Source organism: Terrapene carolina, unplaced genomic scaffold (genome assembly GCF_002925995.2).
Source record: "Terrapene carolina triunguis isolate 2854851 unplaced genomic scaffold, T_m_triunguis-2.0 Scaffold374, whole genome shotgun sequence".
NCBI classification, from domain to species: Eukaryota; Metazoa; Chordata; order Testudines; family Emydidae; genus Terrapene; species Terrapene triunguis.
In genome coordinates this window covers 17,809,663-17,830,017 of record NW_020664725.1, presented here as the reverse complement: position 1 = coordinate 17,830,017, position 20,355 = coordinate 17,809,663, and the positions used below count along the sequence as shown (strand labels likewise).

The 20,355-nt window shown below is 40.1% G+C and overlaps 1 protein-coding gene across 1 annotated transcript in view; it reads right to left on the bottom strand.

Annotated features, from left to right (window-relative positions):
- Positions 1 to 19,919, bottom strand: part of KMT2A (lysine methyltransferase 2A) — a 53,685-nt gene extending 33,766 nt beyond the window's left edge. The window contains exons 1-13 of the mRNA XM_026657893.2: positions 19,878 to 19,919; positions 18,816 to 18,885; positions 12,914 to 15,582; positions 11,314 to 11,491; positions 10,653 to 10,887; positions 9,201 to 9,265; positions 7,634 to 8,005; positions 6,824 to 6,897; positions 5,809 to 5,937; positions 4,691 to 4,804; positions 2,320 to 2,466; positions 1,557 to 1,652; positions 469 to 589 (exon numbers count right to left, since the gene is read on the bottom strand). Of these exons, the coding sequence (XP_026513678.1) occupies positions 469 to 589; positions 1,557 to 1,652; positions 2,320 to 2,466; positions 4,691 to 4,804; positions 5,809 to 5,937; positions 6,824 to 6,897; positions 7,634 to 8,005; positions 9,201 to 9,265; positions 10,653 to 10,887; positions 11,314 to 11,491; positions 12,914 to 15,582; positions 18,816 to 18,885; positions 19,878 to 19,919 (4,312 nt within the window). The remainder of the gene's footprint in view (positions 1 to 468; positions 590 to 1,556; positions 1,653 to 2,319; positions 2,467 to 4,690; positions 4,805 to 5,808; positions 5,938 to 6,823; positions 6,898 to 7,633; positions 8,006 to 9,200; positions 9,266 to 10,652; positions 10,888 to 11,313; positions 11,492 to 12,913; positions 15,583 to 18,815; positions 18,886 to 19,877) is intronic.
- Positions 19,920 to 20,355: the final 436 nt, after the last annotated feature.

Here is a 20,355-nt window from a genome sequence, read left to right as displayed (position 1 = left end):
CGTTGCCCTGGCACAGCTGCATCACTGCAGTGCTGTACATATGGACATGGTCTAAATCAGGCCATGATCCGGTCTTAAATTTTGTAGCCTCTTCTCCACTGCTGGTATGGATCTTTAGACAACAGTTCTGAAATAAACCATGCAACAATTTATAGTACTTATTATATGGAAGTCCCAAAGTCTGTCACTAAGAGGCAATGTTGACTTTCCTTTGTTAACCACTGTAAAAAGCAACCCTACTTTCCCTGATTTCACATACCAAAAGCTTCCATAGTTTATGATTTCACTGGTTCTTGGCCATGACACTGGAGTGGCACTATAGCTTGGAATCAGCAACACTGCTCAACTGCCTCATAGGCCATCACTTCATTCTGTGATAAAATTTCCTTACAATGGTTGTGATCGCCTTGCGAATAGCTTCAAACTACATTCACCATAAACAATGTTGCAACCGCAACTGTTTTGTACCTTTAGCAAAGAGTTTGGCACAATCATGACACAGTGAGAAGTCATGAGACCACTGTGCATCCCATCCTTTGCCTGGAGTTGTTGAACCACAGCTCTTGCAGCGAACACATTTGGTACAGATCTGTAAGGGGGACAGAGATTGACAGGAGTTAGCATCTTTGCTATCTTCTGAGGGTTCTAAAGATCCATTTCACAAGTGTGTGTGTGTGTGTGTGTGTGTGTGTGTGTGTGAGAATCCCATATATATGCATCTCTGGGCCCATGTTAGATGGCTAGGCATTTCCCTCACTTCAGACAACTTCGGTAGCAGAGAAGATGCTTCCCTCCTTATGGTAAAAAGCTGACCATGCAACAGAAAAATATGCTTCAGTCTAGCACTTTTGCCATTAGAAATTGTGGTACAATTAATTTCAAACCTTTCTTTAATTTGAAAACAAAAACAAAAAACAACCATGGTTTTGACAAGGACAAAATTCTTAAGACATTCTGTACAACCTCTTATTTTAGGCAGGGCTAATGTAGAAAGTTGACAAAGCCATAGGTATAGCAGCATAAAACCCTTATTTATATTACAGAAGTATCCAAAATGTGCTAGCCACTGTGCAGAGGAAGACAGTCCCTTCCCCAAAAAGCTAACAACCTGAAATACAAGGAACAGTCTAGCACACTAATCCCATTCACACCCGTCACCATACCAATGTCCACTGACAGTAATGTCAGAATGGAATTTTATGTGTTTACTTACTAATATAAGGGAATTCCCTGGCCCCTGTCCACACAGTTTGCTCAGGAGGATTCATAATAAGGCTAAAAGACAGGTGTCTCCTCTTGTATCCCTGCCCGTCTTCATTCACACAATGCTAGAGAGTTCATTCACCATGAGAGCATTCAAAAGCCAATCTTTAATAATAAAACTTTTTCAAATTTACCTTATAAAACAGTAAGCATCCTTTAATAGGCTGTACCTAGACTATGACAGCATTACAAATTCTAAGAAACCCCATCATGTATCAAAGATCTGCAGATTGACTAGCTTGAGCTTTGGCTGGTAGCTCCTAAGGAATATAAATCAAGCAGAGCAAACTCACCCAAACTTTCTTTTTCTTGGTGGGTTTTGTTGGGTAGTTTGGTCCCAGGCACTCAGGGTGATAGCTGTTTCGGCACTTATTACACTCCAACAACTGCTACAGAAATGCAAAAATCCATTTTACACTAGATTCAATATTCAGTGTGCCAGGAATAGGTCATATGTAAATTAGTCAATCTGAATTCACCAGAATGACAATCCTATGTTGTCACATGCACTGAAAGGTTCTTTATCCCAATACTAAGCCCACAAAACATACAGTCCTATGTTAAATGATTTAAATAAATTAAACTAAACAGAGTTCCTGGAAGTAGGGAACTGGGATTGTTTAGTCTGCAGAAGAGAAGAATGAGGGGGGATTTGATAGCTGCTTTCAACTACCTGAAAGGGGTTCCAAAGAGGATGGATCTAGACTGTTCTCAGTGGTACCAGATGACAGAACAAGGAGTAATGGTCTCAAGTTGCAGTGGGGGAGGTTTAGGTTGGATATTAGGAAAAACTTTTTCACTAGGAGGGTGGTGAAGCACTGGAATGGGTTACCTAGGGAGGTGGTGGAATCTCCTTCCTTAGAGGTTTTTAAGGTCAGGCTTGACGAAGCCCTGGCTGGGATGATTTACTTGGGGATTGGTCCTGCTTTGAGCAGGGGGATGGACTAGATGACCTCCTGAGGTCCCTTCCAACCCTGATAGTCTACGATTTTATGATTTTATGATGGGCAAAGAAAACAGCACTCTCAAAATGGTCACATTTGTTATTCTTAGTACCTTTGTTGCCTGATGCTGTCTTCCACATACATGACAGAACTTGCAACGACGACAGCACCAGTTTTCCAACTGGTCCTCCAGAGGGCGCTCACTCTCTTCTAAACAGAACTTGTGGAAGGGCTCACAACAGACCTGACAATACACAAACTACAAGGGGGAAAAACATCAGCATGTCAAACACCGTTGACTTCTCAACCAAACCCAACTGCTCTCTATTCTGTTTCTAACTCTGGTTTAGAATTCACAGAACATGTATTTGCATTCAAATATTTTACACTGGAATTCACACACAAACCACTTTAAGCACCCATGTCACAGTTTTAATTGCACTGTTAAACAACAGAGTACCAACTGAAATTTATTAAATATTTTGGATGTTTTTCTATATTTTCATATATATTGCATTCTGTGTTGTAACTGAAATCAAAGTGTATATTTTTATTATAAATATTTGTACTGTAAAAACAATAAACAAAAGAAATAGTATTTTTCAGTTCACCTCATACAAGTACTGTAGTGCAATTTCTTTGTCAGGAAACGGCAACTTACAAATGTAGATTTTTTTTGTTACAGAACTGCAGTCAAGAACAAAACAATGTAAAACTTCAGAGCCCACAAGTCCATTCAGTCCTACTTCTTGTTCATCCAGTTGCTAATACATACAAGTTTGGTTACATTTGCACGAGATAATGCTGCCCTCTTCTTATTTACAGTGTCACCAGAAAGTGAGAACAGGCATTCACATGGCATTTTGTAGCCGGCGTTGCAAGGTATTTATGTGCCAGATATGCTAAACATTCGTATGCCCCTGCATGCTTCGGCCACCATTCCAGAGGACATGTTTCCATGTTGATGATGATCATTAAAAAAATAATGTGCTAATTAAATTTGTGACTGAACTCCTTGGGGGAGAATTGTATGCCCCCTGCTCTGTTTTACCCGCATTCTGCCATATATTTCATGTAATAGCAGTCTCAGATGATGACCCAGCATACGTTCATTTTAAGAACACTTTCACTGCAGATTTGACAAAAGGCAAAGAAGGGTACCAAAGTGAGATTTCTAAAGATAGCTACAGCATTCAGCCCAAGGTTTAAGAATCTGAAGTGCCTTCCAAAATCTGAGAGGGACGATGTGTGGAGAATGCTTTCAGAAGTCTGAAAAGAGCAACACTCCAATGAGGTAACTACAGACCCCAAACCACCAAAAAAGAAAATCAACCTTCTGCTGGTGGCCTCGGACTCAAATAATGAAAATGAACATGCGTCGGTCCGCACTGCTTTGGACTGTTATTGAGCAGAACCTGTCATCAGCATGGACGCATGTCCCCTGGAATGGTGGTTGAAGCATGAAGGGACATATGAATCTTTAGCACATCTGGCACGTAAATATCTTGTGACGCCAGCTACAACAGTGCCATGCGAATGCCTGTTCTCACTTTCAGGTGACATTGTGAACAAGAAGCGGGCAGCATTATCTCCTGCAAATGTAAACTAACTTATTTGTCTAAGCAACTGGCTGAACAAGAAGTAGGACTGCGTGGACTTGCAGGCTCTAAAATTTTACCCTGTAGAAAAAAAACCTGCATTCAAAAATAAAAAACAGTATTAATTCTACACTTGTAAGTTCAACTTTCATGATAAAGAGATTGAATTACAGTACTTGTATACAGTGAACTGAAAAATACAATTTTGTTTTATAGTGAAAATACTTGTAATCAAAAATAAATATAAAGTGAGCACTGTACACTTTGTATTCTGTGTTGTAACTGAAATCAACACATTTGAAAATGTAGAAAACAGCCAAAAATATTTAAATAAATGGTATTCTATTAATGTTGTTTAACAGTGCGAATTATCGTGCGATTAATTTTTGTAATCGTTTGACAGCCCTACTCAGAAGTTTCAACTGGTGTCCTGTTCTGTCTAGGTGGTCACAAAGCACTACAGGTATTTTTTTCAGGGACAAACATATCCCCTACTGCATGAAACTTTTAACAGGCTGAGATACATGTGAGGCAAAATTTTCAAAAGCATCTAAGTCTCACTGACTTTCAATGAGATTTGTGTTCCTAAGTCATGTTTGAAAATGGGACTTAGGTGTTTTTAAAAATGTTACCCTAATACCTAACATAGATCAGATCACTTCTTTTGGAGGACTACTGAACTCTTCAAACAGTAGCTGATTTCGTATACAATGTGTTTAGGTACTGTCGGACACAACAGGGTTAGCAAAGGATGGAGTTACAGCTTATAGCCTGAATTTCCTCTTGTTTAACATGATTTAACAAAAAAGGAAATGCATACACAATTGCTGAATACTTCGGTGCTTGTAAACATTCTAAGATCAACAGCAGAACAAGATGCTTTACCTCCACGTGTCCACTGCTGGCACAGAGAAAGCAGACCACTCTGGGAGTGATAGGTACCGAGGTCAGAATGCCTAGCCCACCCATCTCCCAAACGTTCTCCACTTCACAGTCCTCCTGAAAGCACAAAAGGGTACATCAAGCAGAAGAGAAATGCAACATTAGGGAAAAAAAGTATAGCACAACATTTGCACAACTGCTGTTAGTCAGCGTACCTAAGCAGTTTCAGTTTCAAAACATTTAAAAACTCATACCTTAGGTCCAGTCATATAATATAAATTAAAAACAGAAGTCACATCTTACTAATTCTTGCTGAGTGGACCCACTGTAACTGACAGGTTTGTGTATTAGTTAGTGAATATAAGAAGGACAACATATCACAAGGCATACTTTATACACTAATGTTCACAATTCTATGTTTTGATTAGTCTAATCATACTTCACAGTTTACTGTAATATATTTTATAAAAGTATGAAGTCTTAGTAATACAAGACCTCAGTACACCCTCTGCTTTTAAAACTTTTCTTGAGGGTCTGGAGAAGAGAGACTACCACTCCCACGGTGGATTAGGAAAGTGCTGATTATGTCATATATTTAAGTGACTAATGTACAAAAAAAGATGCAAAATTCAACTGTTTAACTCCCAAACATATCCCAGTGCTGCTGTGAACAACACAGGATTAATAGAATATCCAATTCTCTTTACTCAAGTAACTGTCATGGTTTTACAGTTCCACCTTGATGAAATTACTTCCTTGACAATGCAACTCCTGTTCATCCGTTCTCGCTCTCATATTGAGAATTATGTTTAAAGTTCTAATAGTCTCTTCATCCAACACTGACATTGTAATAAAGAAGAACAGGGGACTGGACTCGATGACCTCTCGAGGTCCCTTCCAGTCCTAGAATCTATGAATAAGATGGAAGAACTTCCAACAGCAGAAAGACTTTTCAGAGAGATACTGAGGTTCCTACTGATACCATCTTAGAATAGAGCATACCACAGTACATCACTTACTTAAAAAGTCAAGAATAGCATTCCTGAGTGGGAAAACCGCTCCAAATGTTTATTTTACAGCCAATTACACTCAAAATATTTCCAAGATATTTTATCCCTTACCTTGAAGTCCACTCTGATCCTGTGGACTCCATCTGTAGGTGCCTTTTGCTTGGAACTGCTTCCATTTGACAGAGTACTGAGCAAATTCAGTGTGCTGTTCTCTGGCTTGTTGATTGGAGGAGGTTTTTCCTAAAGAGTAAAGAAAAGACATTTGCATTTATTCCAACCCCAAATAATTATTTTACTAAAGGATTGACCAGAGTAAATAAATCTTTGATAATTCTTATACAAAGAAGCTGAGTGCATCTCAGAACTAAGGTTCTTACAGAAAGTGGAAGCAGAAGATCAGTTTTGCAAACCCTTTTTAGAGCACTTCATGCACAGATTTATGCTTGTTGTATTGCATTCTAAAATCACAACATTCTGTCATCCAAGACAATGCTGGTATTTAACTTACTATGTTGCAGCAACTCTGTGGGTAATCAATGTCTATACAAATTTTCCATTTTTTTTAAATGGAATTAAAAAATGGGCAGTTTCGTTTGTTTTTCAAAGAAAACATCACACTTGTTTTTAAAAATTAAAATTGTTCATATTTTGTTAGTTAAAATGGAACTCATTTTTGCAGTTACTTAGATTTCTTAGTAAAACAAGTTGACATGCATCAATTATGTCTTAAATGCATGTTGTGTCATTTGGGAACTTGGTACAATGGAGGTAGGAGGAGCCTTTTACATCTGTAAGGCTTGTCTGGAGGGGTAAGAAACTGCAAACTCTGCCCTTGGGACAAGTAATGGAAACTTCTTCCTTTAAAAGTGTTTAAAGGATCTGGAAACATGATAGAAATCAAACTGAAGTCTATTTTAGATTGACATTCCAGGGGCAAGAAACTGAATTTAATTCTGATTGGGTTTAATTCTAAAAATGCTGGTCACAGTAATAACTTTACCTAATCATGAAAAGCCCAAAACGAGGTAAGTTAGGGTTGCACACCTGTATTTGACAATAGAAACTAATTTTGAAATTCTTGTAATTTGCTGAATATGTAGTAAAAAAACAACAACCACCACCTCACCTTTTCTTTTGGTTTCTGTTTCACAGGGAAACTTGGACGGGGAGTAACTTTCTTCTGTTTGCTTTGCTCTATGCCTAGGGAAGGAAAGAAAAATCACATGTTTAGATCTTGGAATGAATAAACACTTCCAGGAAACAGAAGAGAAATAATGCACTTGAGGAAAAGATATTTTAGGCCTTGCTCCCTGATCTGCCCAATCTTTACTCCCAACTGCTCCCTTATCTCTTTTAGTGACTAAACACCACCATTGATGCTTTATGCAGCCTCCTAAACAACACAGCAAACATGCACTCCCCACAAAACACTCCTGAAAACCCACCTGATTCCCCAGAGCATAACGCATGCAACACTGACAGACTGCCCCAAAACTGCCCATATAGTAAGAGTCCATATCTGTTAGACTACACATTTTCAGGTAGGGATTCTCGTCTTTGTTTAGCACTTTCACTCTACTGTGATGTGCCACTATGGATAATAACAAAAGTTTAACTAAACAGTATAAATCTCTGTTTTAAGTTCACCAGGGTTTGAATGGAAAACTCAAACATACAGATAAGACATCCTTATCCCTTCCCACACACACACACACACACATTAAGTTTAATGTAAAGAAATCCAATTTAAATAACAAACATCTCCCAAAACATTTTAGAGTGATACCGCCAGTATAGAAAATAATTTTCCAGTTTTATACTGTTCAATGATGTTTAATAGTCAATATACAATACTCTCAGTTCTTACATAATAATCTAGTTTTTAGTTTGTTTTTGAACAAGTGACTGATTATTTTCATTACATTTGTTCATTTACCTAATTCTGGTTGGGGGGTCTGTTTTTTCTTGGTCTCGCTAGGTATGGTTTTAGATACTTCTTTTTTCAGTGGTCCTGAGCCAGGCGGCTGACAAAGGGGAACTTGCAATGGCTGCGGTGCTTGTTTGCCAGTTTTTCTGGCACCAGAAGCAGTGACCTGTTTGGACTCCAACACTGGGACAGAGGTATTTCCCTCTTCATGTTTCTCCTCACTTTGCTTTCGGGCAGGTTCACTGCTCTTCTTCAAGGCATTATCTTCTTTTGCTAAAACAGTCTGAGGAGCTGGTTTCTGTCCAGAATCCACTTGGTTCTTCCCAGAATGGCTCTCTTTCTTTTCATTGGTCTTGGATTTCTTCTCTTTCTTTTTCACAACTATGAAACAAAAGATAGGAAGTAAATGATCAGTTTTCACAATGGAGAGAAGTGAACAGCAGGGTCCCTGAAGGATTTGTACTGGGACCTGTCATGTTCAACATATTCATTAATGGTCTGGAAAAAGGGGTGAATGGTGATTTGACAAAATTTGCAGGCGATAAAAAATTATTCAAGATTGTCAAGTCCAAAGTTGATTGTGAGGAATTACAGAGGGATCTCACAAAACTGGGTAACAAATTGGCAAATGAAATTCAACACTGATAAATGCAAAGTAATGCACATTGGAAAAAATAATCCCAAATATACATATACAATGATGAGTTCTAAATTAGCTGTTACAAGCCACGACAGATCTTGGAGTCATTGTGGATAGTTCTTTCAAAAACAGCTCAATGTGCAGCAGCAATCAAAAAGGCTAACGCTATGTTAGGAATTATTAGGACAGGGATAGAAAATAAGAGAAAAATATTATAATGACACTATATAAATCCATGGCATGCCCACATTTCAAACAGTGTCCAGTTCTGGTCACCTGATCTCAAAAAAAAACACAGTGGAACTGGGAAAGGTTCAGAGAAGAGCAACAAAGATGATCACGGGTATGTAACAGCTTCCATATGAGGAGAGACTAAAATGATTAGAGCAGTTCAGCTTGGAAGAGAGATGACCAAAAGGATGGAGGTCTCTAAAATTATTAATGGAACAAAAAGAATGAATAGAGAGGTGTTATTTACACCCTTTCCTACAATACAAAAAACAGAGGTCACCTGAAGAAATTAATAGGCAGCAGGTTTAATACAAAGAAGAGGAAGTACTTTTTCACATAGCTTATTGTCATGGGATGTTGTGATGGCCAAAAGCATGACTAGATTAAAAAAAGAACTAGATAAAGTTCACGTAGGGTAGGTCCATCAATGGCTATTAGCGAAGATGGTCATGGACGCAAATCCACATTCAGGGTGACCCTAAACCTCTGACTGACAGAAGACAGGAATGGATCACTCCATAATTGCCCTGTTCTGTACCCTCCCCTGAAGCTCTGGTATGGGCTACAGGATCATGCTCCCTGCAATATTTTGTCCGAGACGCATCTTATGTCTTTGGCTGTACTGCTCAATGCAGCCACAAAAGCTTCAGATATGAATTTAGTACCCACTTCTCAAAGAGATGGTCCATTATACACACTGCATACCTTTAGCTTGCTTCTGGAGATAAGCTTTTGAAGGCATCCATTGCAGATTCTGGCATTTCCTCATCCTGAGATGAAAGGGATAAGTTGGAACAATCAGAAACTGATATACGACAGCAGCACCCTTCAGCAGGGTTTGCTGCTGAAAAAGCCTTTTCACACCAGTCAATATTCCCATTACCATTTTTGAACCATTCATTTTTTCTTCAAAAGTGTTAAAGCTGAGGAATCCTAGAGTTTCCTTTTGGCTCATAATTACTACAATCATCCAATGCAAAGGTATGTGAATAGTGCCACAAGAAACGGAGTGGCTCTGTCAGCATCATGGTGATATCTCTATCAGTTCCCTTTCTCATATACTAGGATTTGAGAGGCATAGAAGATCTGGAAAACAATGTCAAATCCATCAACTGCAAGTTCTCTGTATTTTGATTAAGGCTAATTAGGGCAGGGCCAACCATTTGGTGACTTAATTTGGACTTGGTTCATAAGAAAGGAATCCTTCCCACATGGGAACAGCCCCTTCATTTATACAGAGTGGGATGAGACAAGGTCATCAAGTTGTTATTTTGCCATAACTTAAATTCCTAGATTTCATGTAAAATTAAGAATACAATATCTGTTGTCTACTGAATTAGCGTTTGTTTCTCCTTTAGCTCTTGCAGCAGGACCCCGGGTTTTGAAACCTTGTCCAAGGCCAGGGCAAAGCTGCTTAGAGACAGACTACTTACAGATTGTACTCTGCAAACTGTTTTCACACAGATGCATGCTATGCAGCAATTCTCACAGCTATACTTTATAAATAGCCTTCATATCACAACAATCTTTATTTATGCCACTTCACTTGCTGCCTTCTCAAACAGATTATCCAGGCTGGTAAAACCAGTCTAATGCAGTTACTGTAGAAAGGAGGAAGGTAAGTTCCAAATCCAGGGATGTTTGTACACAAAAATGTTTAGATGAACTGATAAAAAGGATCAAGAAACAAAAGTGATATTTTCAGCCAATGTCCAGAGTTTCCTTCACTGCATGTTAAATACACACTGGATAAATATCATATGCTGCAAGAAATCCACTTCTTTACATATTATCTGAGAAAATAAATTTCAATCTTGCCTGCAATTATTAAATTACTTATAAAGTATCAGTGCATTTTGCTATATCACATGCCTTACAATCTTCTCAAGTTTTTTGGGGGAGTGCAGTAAAGCAGGGGGAGCAGTAGAGAAGAAGGGGTGTCTACAACTCAGAGCAAAAATACTCCAGCAAATTTTCTTTTCTTTTGTCCTTTACCTACCTCTACGCAACACCAGCCAAGACTGAACAAAAGGGATTCCCTTCAAAGCCTGTTAACTCTGCTTCTAAGCAGTGAATGAGAAAATCTCCACCTATAATCCCAGGGCTTCCTCTCTCAACACAAGGGTTAGCTAAACAGCTTGTCAAATATACACTTACTTGCAGCACTGTTTCTTTATGTTGCGCCCACCAAACTTCGGTTTGTCTAGACAGTTAGTACAGACACCACAGTCCTCTGGAACCTGGCAGCCTGGGCACTGCCCACAGCGCCTTGAGCGCCGACCTTTCTTCACTGGAGGCTCTTGGGGTGCCTTGTTTCTGGTAACTGGCTTAATTGGTTTGATAGGTGGAGCAAGAGGTTCAGCCTCTTCCGAGCCAGCTATTGATGACTTATCTGTCAAAAAAATCTGCTGTGAATTCAGCGGCCACCAGCACCATTTCAGAAGTTTCAAGTTTACTCAGAAATCATCCATCCCATCAAAAGTGTAAGGTCATCCTCAGAGTCATACAAGTTGAGTGTTTTTTGATTAAGATTTCAGATGAGAAAAAAAACTTATAAAACTTTTGTGCCATGAAATATCAAATGAACAGAGGTCAACGGATTAATGAATTACCTTTTAGACTGGAAGTTTATTAAAAATATCTGAAATTTGTTTAACTCAGACCTTCCCCTGTATAATCTTATGCAGCATGTTGTCCATTCTATAGAAACATATATTCAACCATATAAGTATTGCCCCACAAGAAACTAAACTAATGGGCAACAGCATCAAAATTTTGTATGAATCCACAGACCCCAAGATGAAAATCTTGAACTTACCATCATTTCCCATGGAAGACAATATCTTCTCTCGTTCTTCCCATGGTAAGGCACTCAGAGTAGGCATGTCATCAGGAAACACTGCCCGCTTACGGCCTAGTGCTACAGCCGCCCTCCTGCAGACATGTTTTATTCGTGGTCCTCGCACCGAAGTCTCTGATGAATCACTCTCTTGACCCTAAGTTTCAGGTGTGCAAGAACATAGGCATTTCTGAAGAAGGCATTCTGAGTGTACTTGGAAAATACAACAAGCACACTTAAAGAAAAAGGTAGTGGTTAAAACCAAATGCTCATACTGCAGGTCACATAAGAATTTGAGAGTCAGCTATAGTTTTCATAGCCTCCTTCCCAGTGAAGACGTACTTTAGAGAACAGTAAAGCAGAACGCTTATTATGTTTACTAGAGTTCCATAACCAATTTTAACCTCTTACTTCAAGGACCTGAATTCCTTAATACTATATACTCATGTAAAATGCATCAGTACCAAAACATCAGAGCTGGCACGGATAATTACGATAAAAGAGGCTAAAGCATCCTACTAGTCTAATTACCCTGACAGAGAAGTGAATCAGGCTGTTTGAAAGCCTTGTAGTCAGTGGGACATATGAAAAGAAGGCTGTATTCCCCCTTATAAGGTTCTAGAAATTACAGCACAACCAGCCTCTAATCCCTGCTGTTAAAAGAAATCGAGTAATTTAATTTTTTCTCCCAGGATTTGCCCCCAAAGATTCAGGGCTATTTCTGATGAACAAATATACTCCCATAAAGTCGAATTTTAGGGACAAGTCATTTTTCCCTAATGTGAAACAGGCCAACAGTGCATGGAGTGGTATAGAGTAGACAAGTGGGAGGGTTCAGAACTTGATGGCAGGGAGAAAAACTTTGGAGGTTTTCTATTGAAAAAAATTTATTTTCCGCAATTCCTGAATGTTACCACTGACAGCAGGCCAAGTTCTGGTTTAAACCAAAAATAGGAACCATTACCTGAAAATGTGTCTGTATGATGTCTACTTTTTTAGTAGCCAAGATGGACTACAGTGAGAGCATTTGACAGAACACTGGGGCCAAGAAGGAGGGATGTGTGAGGTCCCATTCCTTTAGACGCAAAATCCCATGGGATCTCACTTCCATCCCACGAGACTGAGATCATGGCAATACGCACCTTAAACAAAAATCAGCTCAGGACCACTGTCATTTTTGGATGTCAGCTTTGTAAGCAAGTGGGGTACCAGAAACATAAATCAAGGGGCCAGAGATGACTATATGATTTGCCATAGCCTTGCCTTTATAAGCTCAACATACACTAGATGAACATCTCCGCCAGACTTCGCCAGAAAAATCTACTAAGCAATTACACTGCACTGTTCTCAGAAAATGTGTGCAACTCCATCCTGAACTGACTCCAGCAGCTTTATCTCCCCCTCAACTTCTGCCCAGTGCTTCTCGTTTTCAAATTAGTTACCATCTGTTGCTCTAACAATTATTCAAATTAATGCTATTTGTTCTCTTTCAGCATCTGAATGACATTAACAATTTTCAATCCAAGGACAAAACAAAATGCATCGTAAAGCCCGCTCATGAATAAGTCTGAAAGAATACCTGTGCTTTTGGCTGATCTGCTTGTTTGAGGGATTTGCTCTTCTCAATCTTGTACAGCTGGGCTTTAGCCTTTTTTAGGAGACTGGCCACCCTCTTATCAGTCATTGGAAGTTTGTCCGCTTGAGCCAACATAGAGCTGATGGAGGAAGTGGAATGTTTAACAGTGCTTGACGAAGGAGCCGAGAGGCGTAGGGCTTTGTCTTTCTCCAGGGGCGGAACAGTGGGGCTTAGATCTAGATCTGATTTTTCTAAGCCCCCTCTACCTTTCTTAGGCATTTTGGTTTTGCCAGCTGTCATATCTACAAGAGCCACAGCAGAAGCATCTGCTACAGGATCTATTGCTGTAGACTTCTTCCGCCCCGCAGCTTTTTTAGCTGAAGATGCTGCTGCAACATCTTCATTAACTTTTTCTTTGGACACTCTACCTACAGGAAATAAAGCAGAGCTACTCTGAATTTCTAACCCTTTTTTCCTTTTCTCTTTTCTTGATTCGCGTTTGTTCTCTTTTTCTCTCTCTCTGTCTTTCTCTCTGCTCTTGTCCTTTTCCACACTTTTGTCAACGTCTTTATCTTTGGACAGTTCCTCAGTAGCCCTGTCTTTATTTCTCCCTCTCTCTGTCTGGGGACTTGGTGTGAACCAGGGAAACAGAGGAGTAGGATTAGTGGATGAGAAAGGCTCAGCTGGAGTGCTGATCTGCTTCCTTGGTCTCTGGCTTCTCTCTGCTGATTCCCCAGACTGGGTCAGGGGAGGGGAAGAAAAAGTAAAAGTTGAGTTTAAGGCACTAGTGGCAAGAGAACTAACAGACATGCTAGTTAGTGAGGAAGAGACAGAAGATTGAGGGGTGAGAGTTGTCAGGTCAGAGGTACTAAGTCTTCCACTTCTTGTCCTCATGGAGTGCGAAGGAGATCTGGGTTCTGATCGGATCGGGCTAAACACTCTTCTCTTTCGTTTCCTAGAAGATATGCCTGTCACAGAAGTTCCTGCAGTGGTTCGACTAACAGATGAAGGCAAGGTTACAGATTCAAAAATTCTGGAGTGGGCCTCACTTGGAGTGAATCTTGGAGCTCGAAGCAGAGGACTTCTTTTGTGCATATCAAATCTTGTTCCAGAATGAAGAGCAGAAAACAAGCGAGCTGGAGCCGTAGCACCAGATGTTGAAAAACCAGATGCAAAACCAACATCCTCTGGCGTCAGTGGCGGGGGTCTAAAGTTATCAAACACTGGTTTACGGATGAGACCTTCTTTGGCATACTTTGCTGAGGAAAAGTACTGTGGTTCTGACCTAGAATGCTTCAGAGAGGTCCACCTGAATGTTGGTTCTCGTAGAATTGATTTCCGTTTCTCTTGCATGGGTGCAGCAGAGGTGGGCAGAAAAGGTGAAGCCAACGGTATTGTTGGAGGCATAAGCCACGGCGTGTGGTCTGAGATGCCAGTAGCAGGCTGTAAGGGTGGAGGAGGAGTGAGCAGAGGTGGAGGAGGAGAGGAAGAGGACTGCTGCTGGGACACACTTTGCAAGGTTGACAGTTTTTTAGCTGCCCTTTGCCCGAAACTCCTTTCTGACATTGAAAACCTCCTGCTTCTCCTATCACCGTTATCATTTTCAGGGGACTGAGAAATAGGTAAAGGGGTATGAACTTCTGGAGTATTGCTGCGCTCTTCGGAAAGTGCCTGCATCTCCTCGGATGCCTGAGAGTCGGTAGATGTATCTACACTAGGACTACTAGATCGTGAGGAATCTGAAGACATCTGAGATGAGTGCTGAGAAGCCGCACTTGATTTTTCACTGGACCCACAAGATGTAGCACTAAACCTGCTGTTTGGTGTGGACTCTAGGCGAGCTATTTTAATAGGAGGATCATAGTCTTCATCTTCAATGAATCGCTTGGGTGTTTTAATGATCCGCGAAGAGATAGCACTCACAACTGGCATGATGAACTGCCGGATGTTTTTGAGCTGAGTTCTTCCCTTTCTACCCTGCAGTTTAGCTGCTTCTTTCTCAATCTTCTTTTGTGCCCCCTTTTTAGCCCTCTGCAAGAGTTGCTTAGCAATTGTTGCATCTGTCCTCTTGGTAGAAGGAATAATCCTAACAGGCTTAATCCTGCGGGGGCTCTGTCTGACAGCAGTCTTTTCTTCTTTTGTAAGTGGTGGTGTGCCATCTTTCTCCTTACGTACCCTCTGGGGTTTCTCCAGCTGTGAATTAATGACTAGTGGTGAGGCAGTCTTTAAACGTTCCGAAGACGGTGGCCTTCCTCTCCTGCGCACAATCTGAACCGCTTTCCTCCCAATCTGAAGTTTCCCCCCAGTCTTGAATTTAGACTTCAGTGGGGAGAGTTTACCAGTTCGTAACTTCTTGATTTTTGCAGCATGCTGAAATGTAGTGGACGGTGCCCTTTTTATTTTCTTCAGATTCTCTTTCGCTTCTTTGCTCCCTTTATGAATATCTGATGTGTCCTTTACTTGTGATAACTTGAACTTCACACTACTAAGTGTTGGAGGTCTTCCTCGTCTCTTTTCCCCACTTTTAATTTCCTTCTTCTTTACCTTTTCCATGGACATGGTTTCAGACTTGCTCAGGGGGGAACACACTGATGAAGAGTCTGAGTGTGCAGCTGAACTTTGATCAGGACTGCTTCTGGGTCTCCTACGAGGTTTTCGTGGACTAGACTTCACTGAGGGGGAAGCAGAGAATGCAGAGCACATGTTAGGCTTTTCTGTATGCTGTATGTGACCTATCCAGGTCACATTTGACTTTATTCATCACAAGTCACTTTACATGCATAGAACAAGCTACCATAATTTTGATCCACCAACCCACTATGAATACAACTTATTAATAAGAACTGTACATAAAAGGGTTCCGCCACAGACAAACAAAACACTTCCCTTATAATAAAGAGCTTATTTTCCAAAACATACTTTAAGTACAAATATCTTTCCTCCAAAAGAACTTTTACATTTATAAAAACAAATACCAAAAACAATTTTTTGAAGTGAACAGTAACTCCCAAGATTAACGTTCCTGAAACATCATATACAAAGAATGAAAAAAGTTCAAAACTAGTTCATTTAAAAAAAAAAAAATTCTTGGTTATCATCCACCCCCACTGCTAATACAAAGGCCACCACGCCAAGAATAGCGTTTGGGAAAAGCGTGAATCAAAACTGATATTTTACTATTTCAAGATTTTTTTTTGTTTTAATTTTGGAATAAATTTAGTGCTTGTGACTACACTCGGAACTGGTGTCAGGCATGTGTTGTGCAAGATTTCATTATCCACTTCTGCCAATGCACCTTAATCTCAACCTATAGTCCACACTGGGTCCCCACACAGCTCTGCCAATGCACGTCAGCGACTACTGGAGACATTCACATGATTGCAGTACAAAGTCTCTCCTTAGCGGACATTGTTGTCTGGGCCAAACTGTGTAGAATATTGTAATGGGGACATTTATCCAATCAAGTCTAGGTTAAGACGATCAAACTCATTCACTTGCAACCAAATCAAAATCTGAACGTAGGGCTCCAGAGCTGAAAGGAAGTATAATAAGCTATTGCACCTTTCTTCACAAGCCCTCCATCACAAATTCAAATGTTGAATAGTTTCATATCAAGGATGTACCATTGGCTCACTAAATCAGATCAGAGACACTAAACAAAATGGAGTTAAAAAACCCAGATTAGGCAGTGTTGATTGCATGTCAGAAGGGTTACCCTTATTAAGACTTACTTTTGTGTCAGTATTTCAGAGAAATGCATCATATCTTCATTGGCAAGTTATGTTCACCCATGTCTCCCTTTGGCTACTTAAGCCTACCATAGGGTTGGACACACACATGAAACTAGACCATCATTAGCAAAAGACACCTCACCACACCTTCAGTTAAGGCATAAATTTACTCACATTTCATTTGTTAGTCTCCCTTCAAATGTTAGTCTAACCTTTTAATATCAGTTTCACTCCCTCTTTCCCACAAAACTTCCCTGCTCCATGATAGATCAGACAGACAGACCATGATAGAGTCAGTTCTAAACAGTTGCCGATTTGAATCAAAAGACTGGATGTAGGTTTTATTTTGTTGTTCCACAAACACATACAACTTTTAGGTAAGATGGAATTGTCTCTAGGTCTCCAAAAGAAAGCATGTCATAGTATCAAAGTAGCATGGAAATGGGGAGTACAAGGAACTACAGAGAATCCATTACTTCATTCCATCAGAAAGGGACTCCCAGCCAAAGAACACGCACAGGATTTGTCATCTTCATAGTGGACTTGAACCTGACCAATTTTCATGGCTTCTCTGGTTCCAAGTGTCATCTCCTGTTAAACTACAATTCAAAAATTCTTCAAAACATCCTCCTAATGGAAGAGGAAGCTCACTCCCTCAAAGTCCTTAAGGTTTTTTAAAAATAAAGGGAAACCTGCGTATGCCAGGCTGGTACTTGGAAAAAGCAATTGTAGACTTCTTTAAATTACATCTTGATGACGCTACTACTAGAGTTTAAAGAGCACTGCGTACGTGCTCAATCGTATGATTTCAGGGCCATTCTCTCTCTCTCAAAAAAAATGTAATGTAATGAGAGGGGAGGAAAAAAGGTTACAACTTTTTTTTTTTTAGGGCCACTGCTGCTACATACAACTGAGTAGCAATAGTTTGCAGAGGGGTTTCCACAATATTAGGTTAGTACCATCATTAGTACCGGGATCAACTGGCTGTTGAGATTTTCCACAATAAAACTAATGCCAGACAGATAATATGATGTACAATCAGCTGGAATAGGTTGAGTGCTAGTGTATTAGACATCTGCATAAATTTCACAGGATCTCTTTATCTCCTTCCCCCACACTTCCACCCACTGCCACATACCCAGCATGTAGAACTGGAATTGAGGCAGAATGGGAGCTCCCCACCATCCTCACTTGGTATTCCTGGGAATAAATAGATTGTTGCCATTTTCTAAGATAATACTTAGTCCTGCCATGAGTGCAGGGGACTGGACTAGATGACCTCTCAAGTTCCCTTCCAGTCCTATGAGTCTATGATTTTTCAGGTTTGAGCATTGGCCTGCTAAACCCAGGGTTGTGAGTTCAATCCTTGAGGGGGCCACTTAGGGATCTGGGGCAAAAATCTGTCAAGGATGGTACTTGGTCCTGCTGTGAAGGGAGGGGACTGGACTCGATGACCTTTCAAGGTCCCTTCCAGTTCTATGAGATAGGTATATCTCCATATAATAAAAAGATCAACAGAGAAAGCTATCCAAGTTCACTTTAATTCATAGTTTTTTGTGAAAGTAAATTTAATAAAGACTGCCAAATGTAATGTAATACCTTCAATAAGACTCCAACCCTTATATTTCAGAAGTGAAAGATACAACGTTGTAACAAATAGGAAGATTAAGCAGGTCTAATTTTAGTTCGTCTGTTTCCATTTTTGCTTGCTTTGTCATTGCTCACCACCTCCTCTCATTAATAAAAAAAGACCAGTGGGTTAAAAGGCTCCTCTCACTTTAATTACACTCACTGGAGAGTGAAGAGCAAGTGAAGGACTCCAAATCCACATCAAAAGATCAGGAGGTCAGCCTTATTTCTATTCAAAAATACTTGACATATCTCCTGTTATATGATGACGAAACTCTAAGAAGAACTTTATATTGTGAGTGCTGGACCCTGCCAAAGAGCAGATCCTAAAGTAGGACAGCCTGGGCTAGATACGGGTGAAGCACAGACTCTCAGGAACAGCAGTTCTCTAAGTGGTCCACTCAGAGTAGGACAAAGACCTACAATTGTTTTCCAGCAAGCTCTCGTTAAAATAAGCTATTGCAATAGGAACAGGGAGAGGCATGACTAAACCATGCAAAGTGACAACATGTAACTCAACTTCCAATCCTATGAGCTAAACATACCTGTGGGAGATTTGGTGGGACTTTGTACTTTGACTTCTTCATCTGAGCCAAAACCTAGGAACTGCTCATCCTGCAATGAAAGTGATTTTTAAAGTTAAAAACATGGGCATAAACTTTAAAAAAATTTAACTACCATCAAAAAATTCCAGGAAAGAAAATCTATTCTATAGCAATCCTTGTTCCTTCAGCAAACCGTGGCTAAAAAGGAAATAGTATCTAGTCATGGGGTATAGCCACAGAGTGCTCAAAAGAGTTGAGAGGGGAATAAACAGCACATTCGGATGAGAATGTACCTTGTACGACACAATACACTCTTCTCCACAAACTAGAGAGAAAGACCTAACCCGTAGGAACTACACAGTTTACCCTAAGGGCTTGTTGGCACTGGAATTTTTTTTTTAATATAAGTTTTTCCACTACAATTATACCAGTATAACTATAGTGACAGAATGTGTCCACACCACTTTGTTTATGCCAACTTAAACTATTTCCCTTCGAAATCACTGTGCCCACACAGCTCTGTGTTTTTGAAAAATAACCACACAGCATTCTGGGCAAATATCCCATGCTGCAATGTTCTGCTGCAAGACCCTACACATTCTGGGATTTTTTCCATGCTGCACTGTGGAAGGTCCACTGGAACCTACTGAAATTCTGGGACATGGGCTCAAACTAAAGTCCCATGATTCCTCTCCTGTCATCCCATAATTTCCACTGTTTTTTGCAAGCCAGCACTATTTTCAAACTGCAGTAGAGGAAACACTACTGAATACTGCGATCCTGAGAATCATTAACACAAACAAACTGCTCCACCAAATGTTTCATCATTCAAACTACTGAATGGCTTTGGATGGGTTGGGAGACAGACACAGTGAGACGGCTAGACGAGGAGAAGGATGAAAAAATTGAGCTGTTATTTTGGCAAGACATTTTCCTGGAACAGCTTCACTTGAAATACCATTTCTGGGTGTGGCCAACTAGCACTGACTGGTGGGACAGGACAGTGCTGCAGAAGCGGGATGACCAGCAATGGTGGCAGAACTTCAGGATGCAGTAGCTTACCAGTTTGGTGTTGCTAGACCCAACTGTCAGGACTATCATCATGCTATTGAGCGTGTGCTGCTACCCCAGGGTCATAAGGCTTGCCAGTGCATAGAAGTTTATTAATGGATTGGCACGGTTGGGATCCCCAAGTTATATTGGGGCCATTGACAGGACCCATGCCAGGGTGGACTGATTTCAATCACAGGGATTTAAATCACTAAATTTTAATCATGATTTAAATCAGCAAACAGGAAACCTGGACTTAAATTATTGATCTTAATCTTGTTTGGCATTTTACCTTACTTATTTTCCTACAGAAAGGTTCATTCTCATTGGCTGTTCATACTAAACATTAAAATACGTTCATTTGCAACCAAATATAGCCACTAACAAAAAAGTATCAAATTTAGTGCAACACTATAGCTCTACATTTATTTAAGCAGTTATATAGCTTGAAATACATTTATTCAGAGTCTTAATTTTTACTTTTTTTATT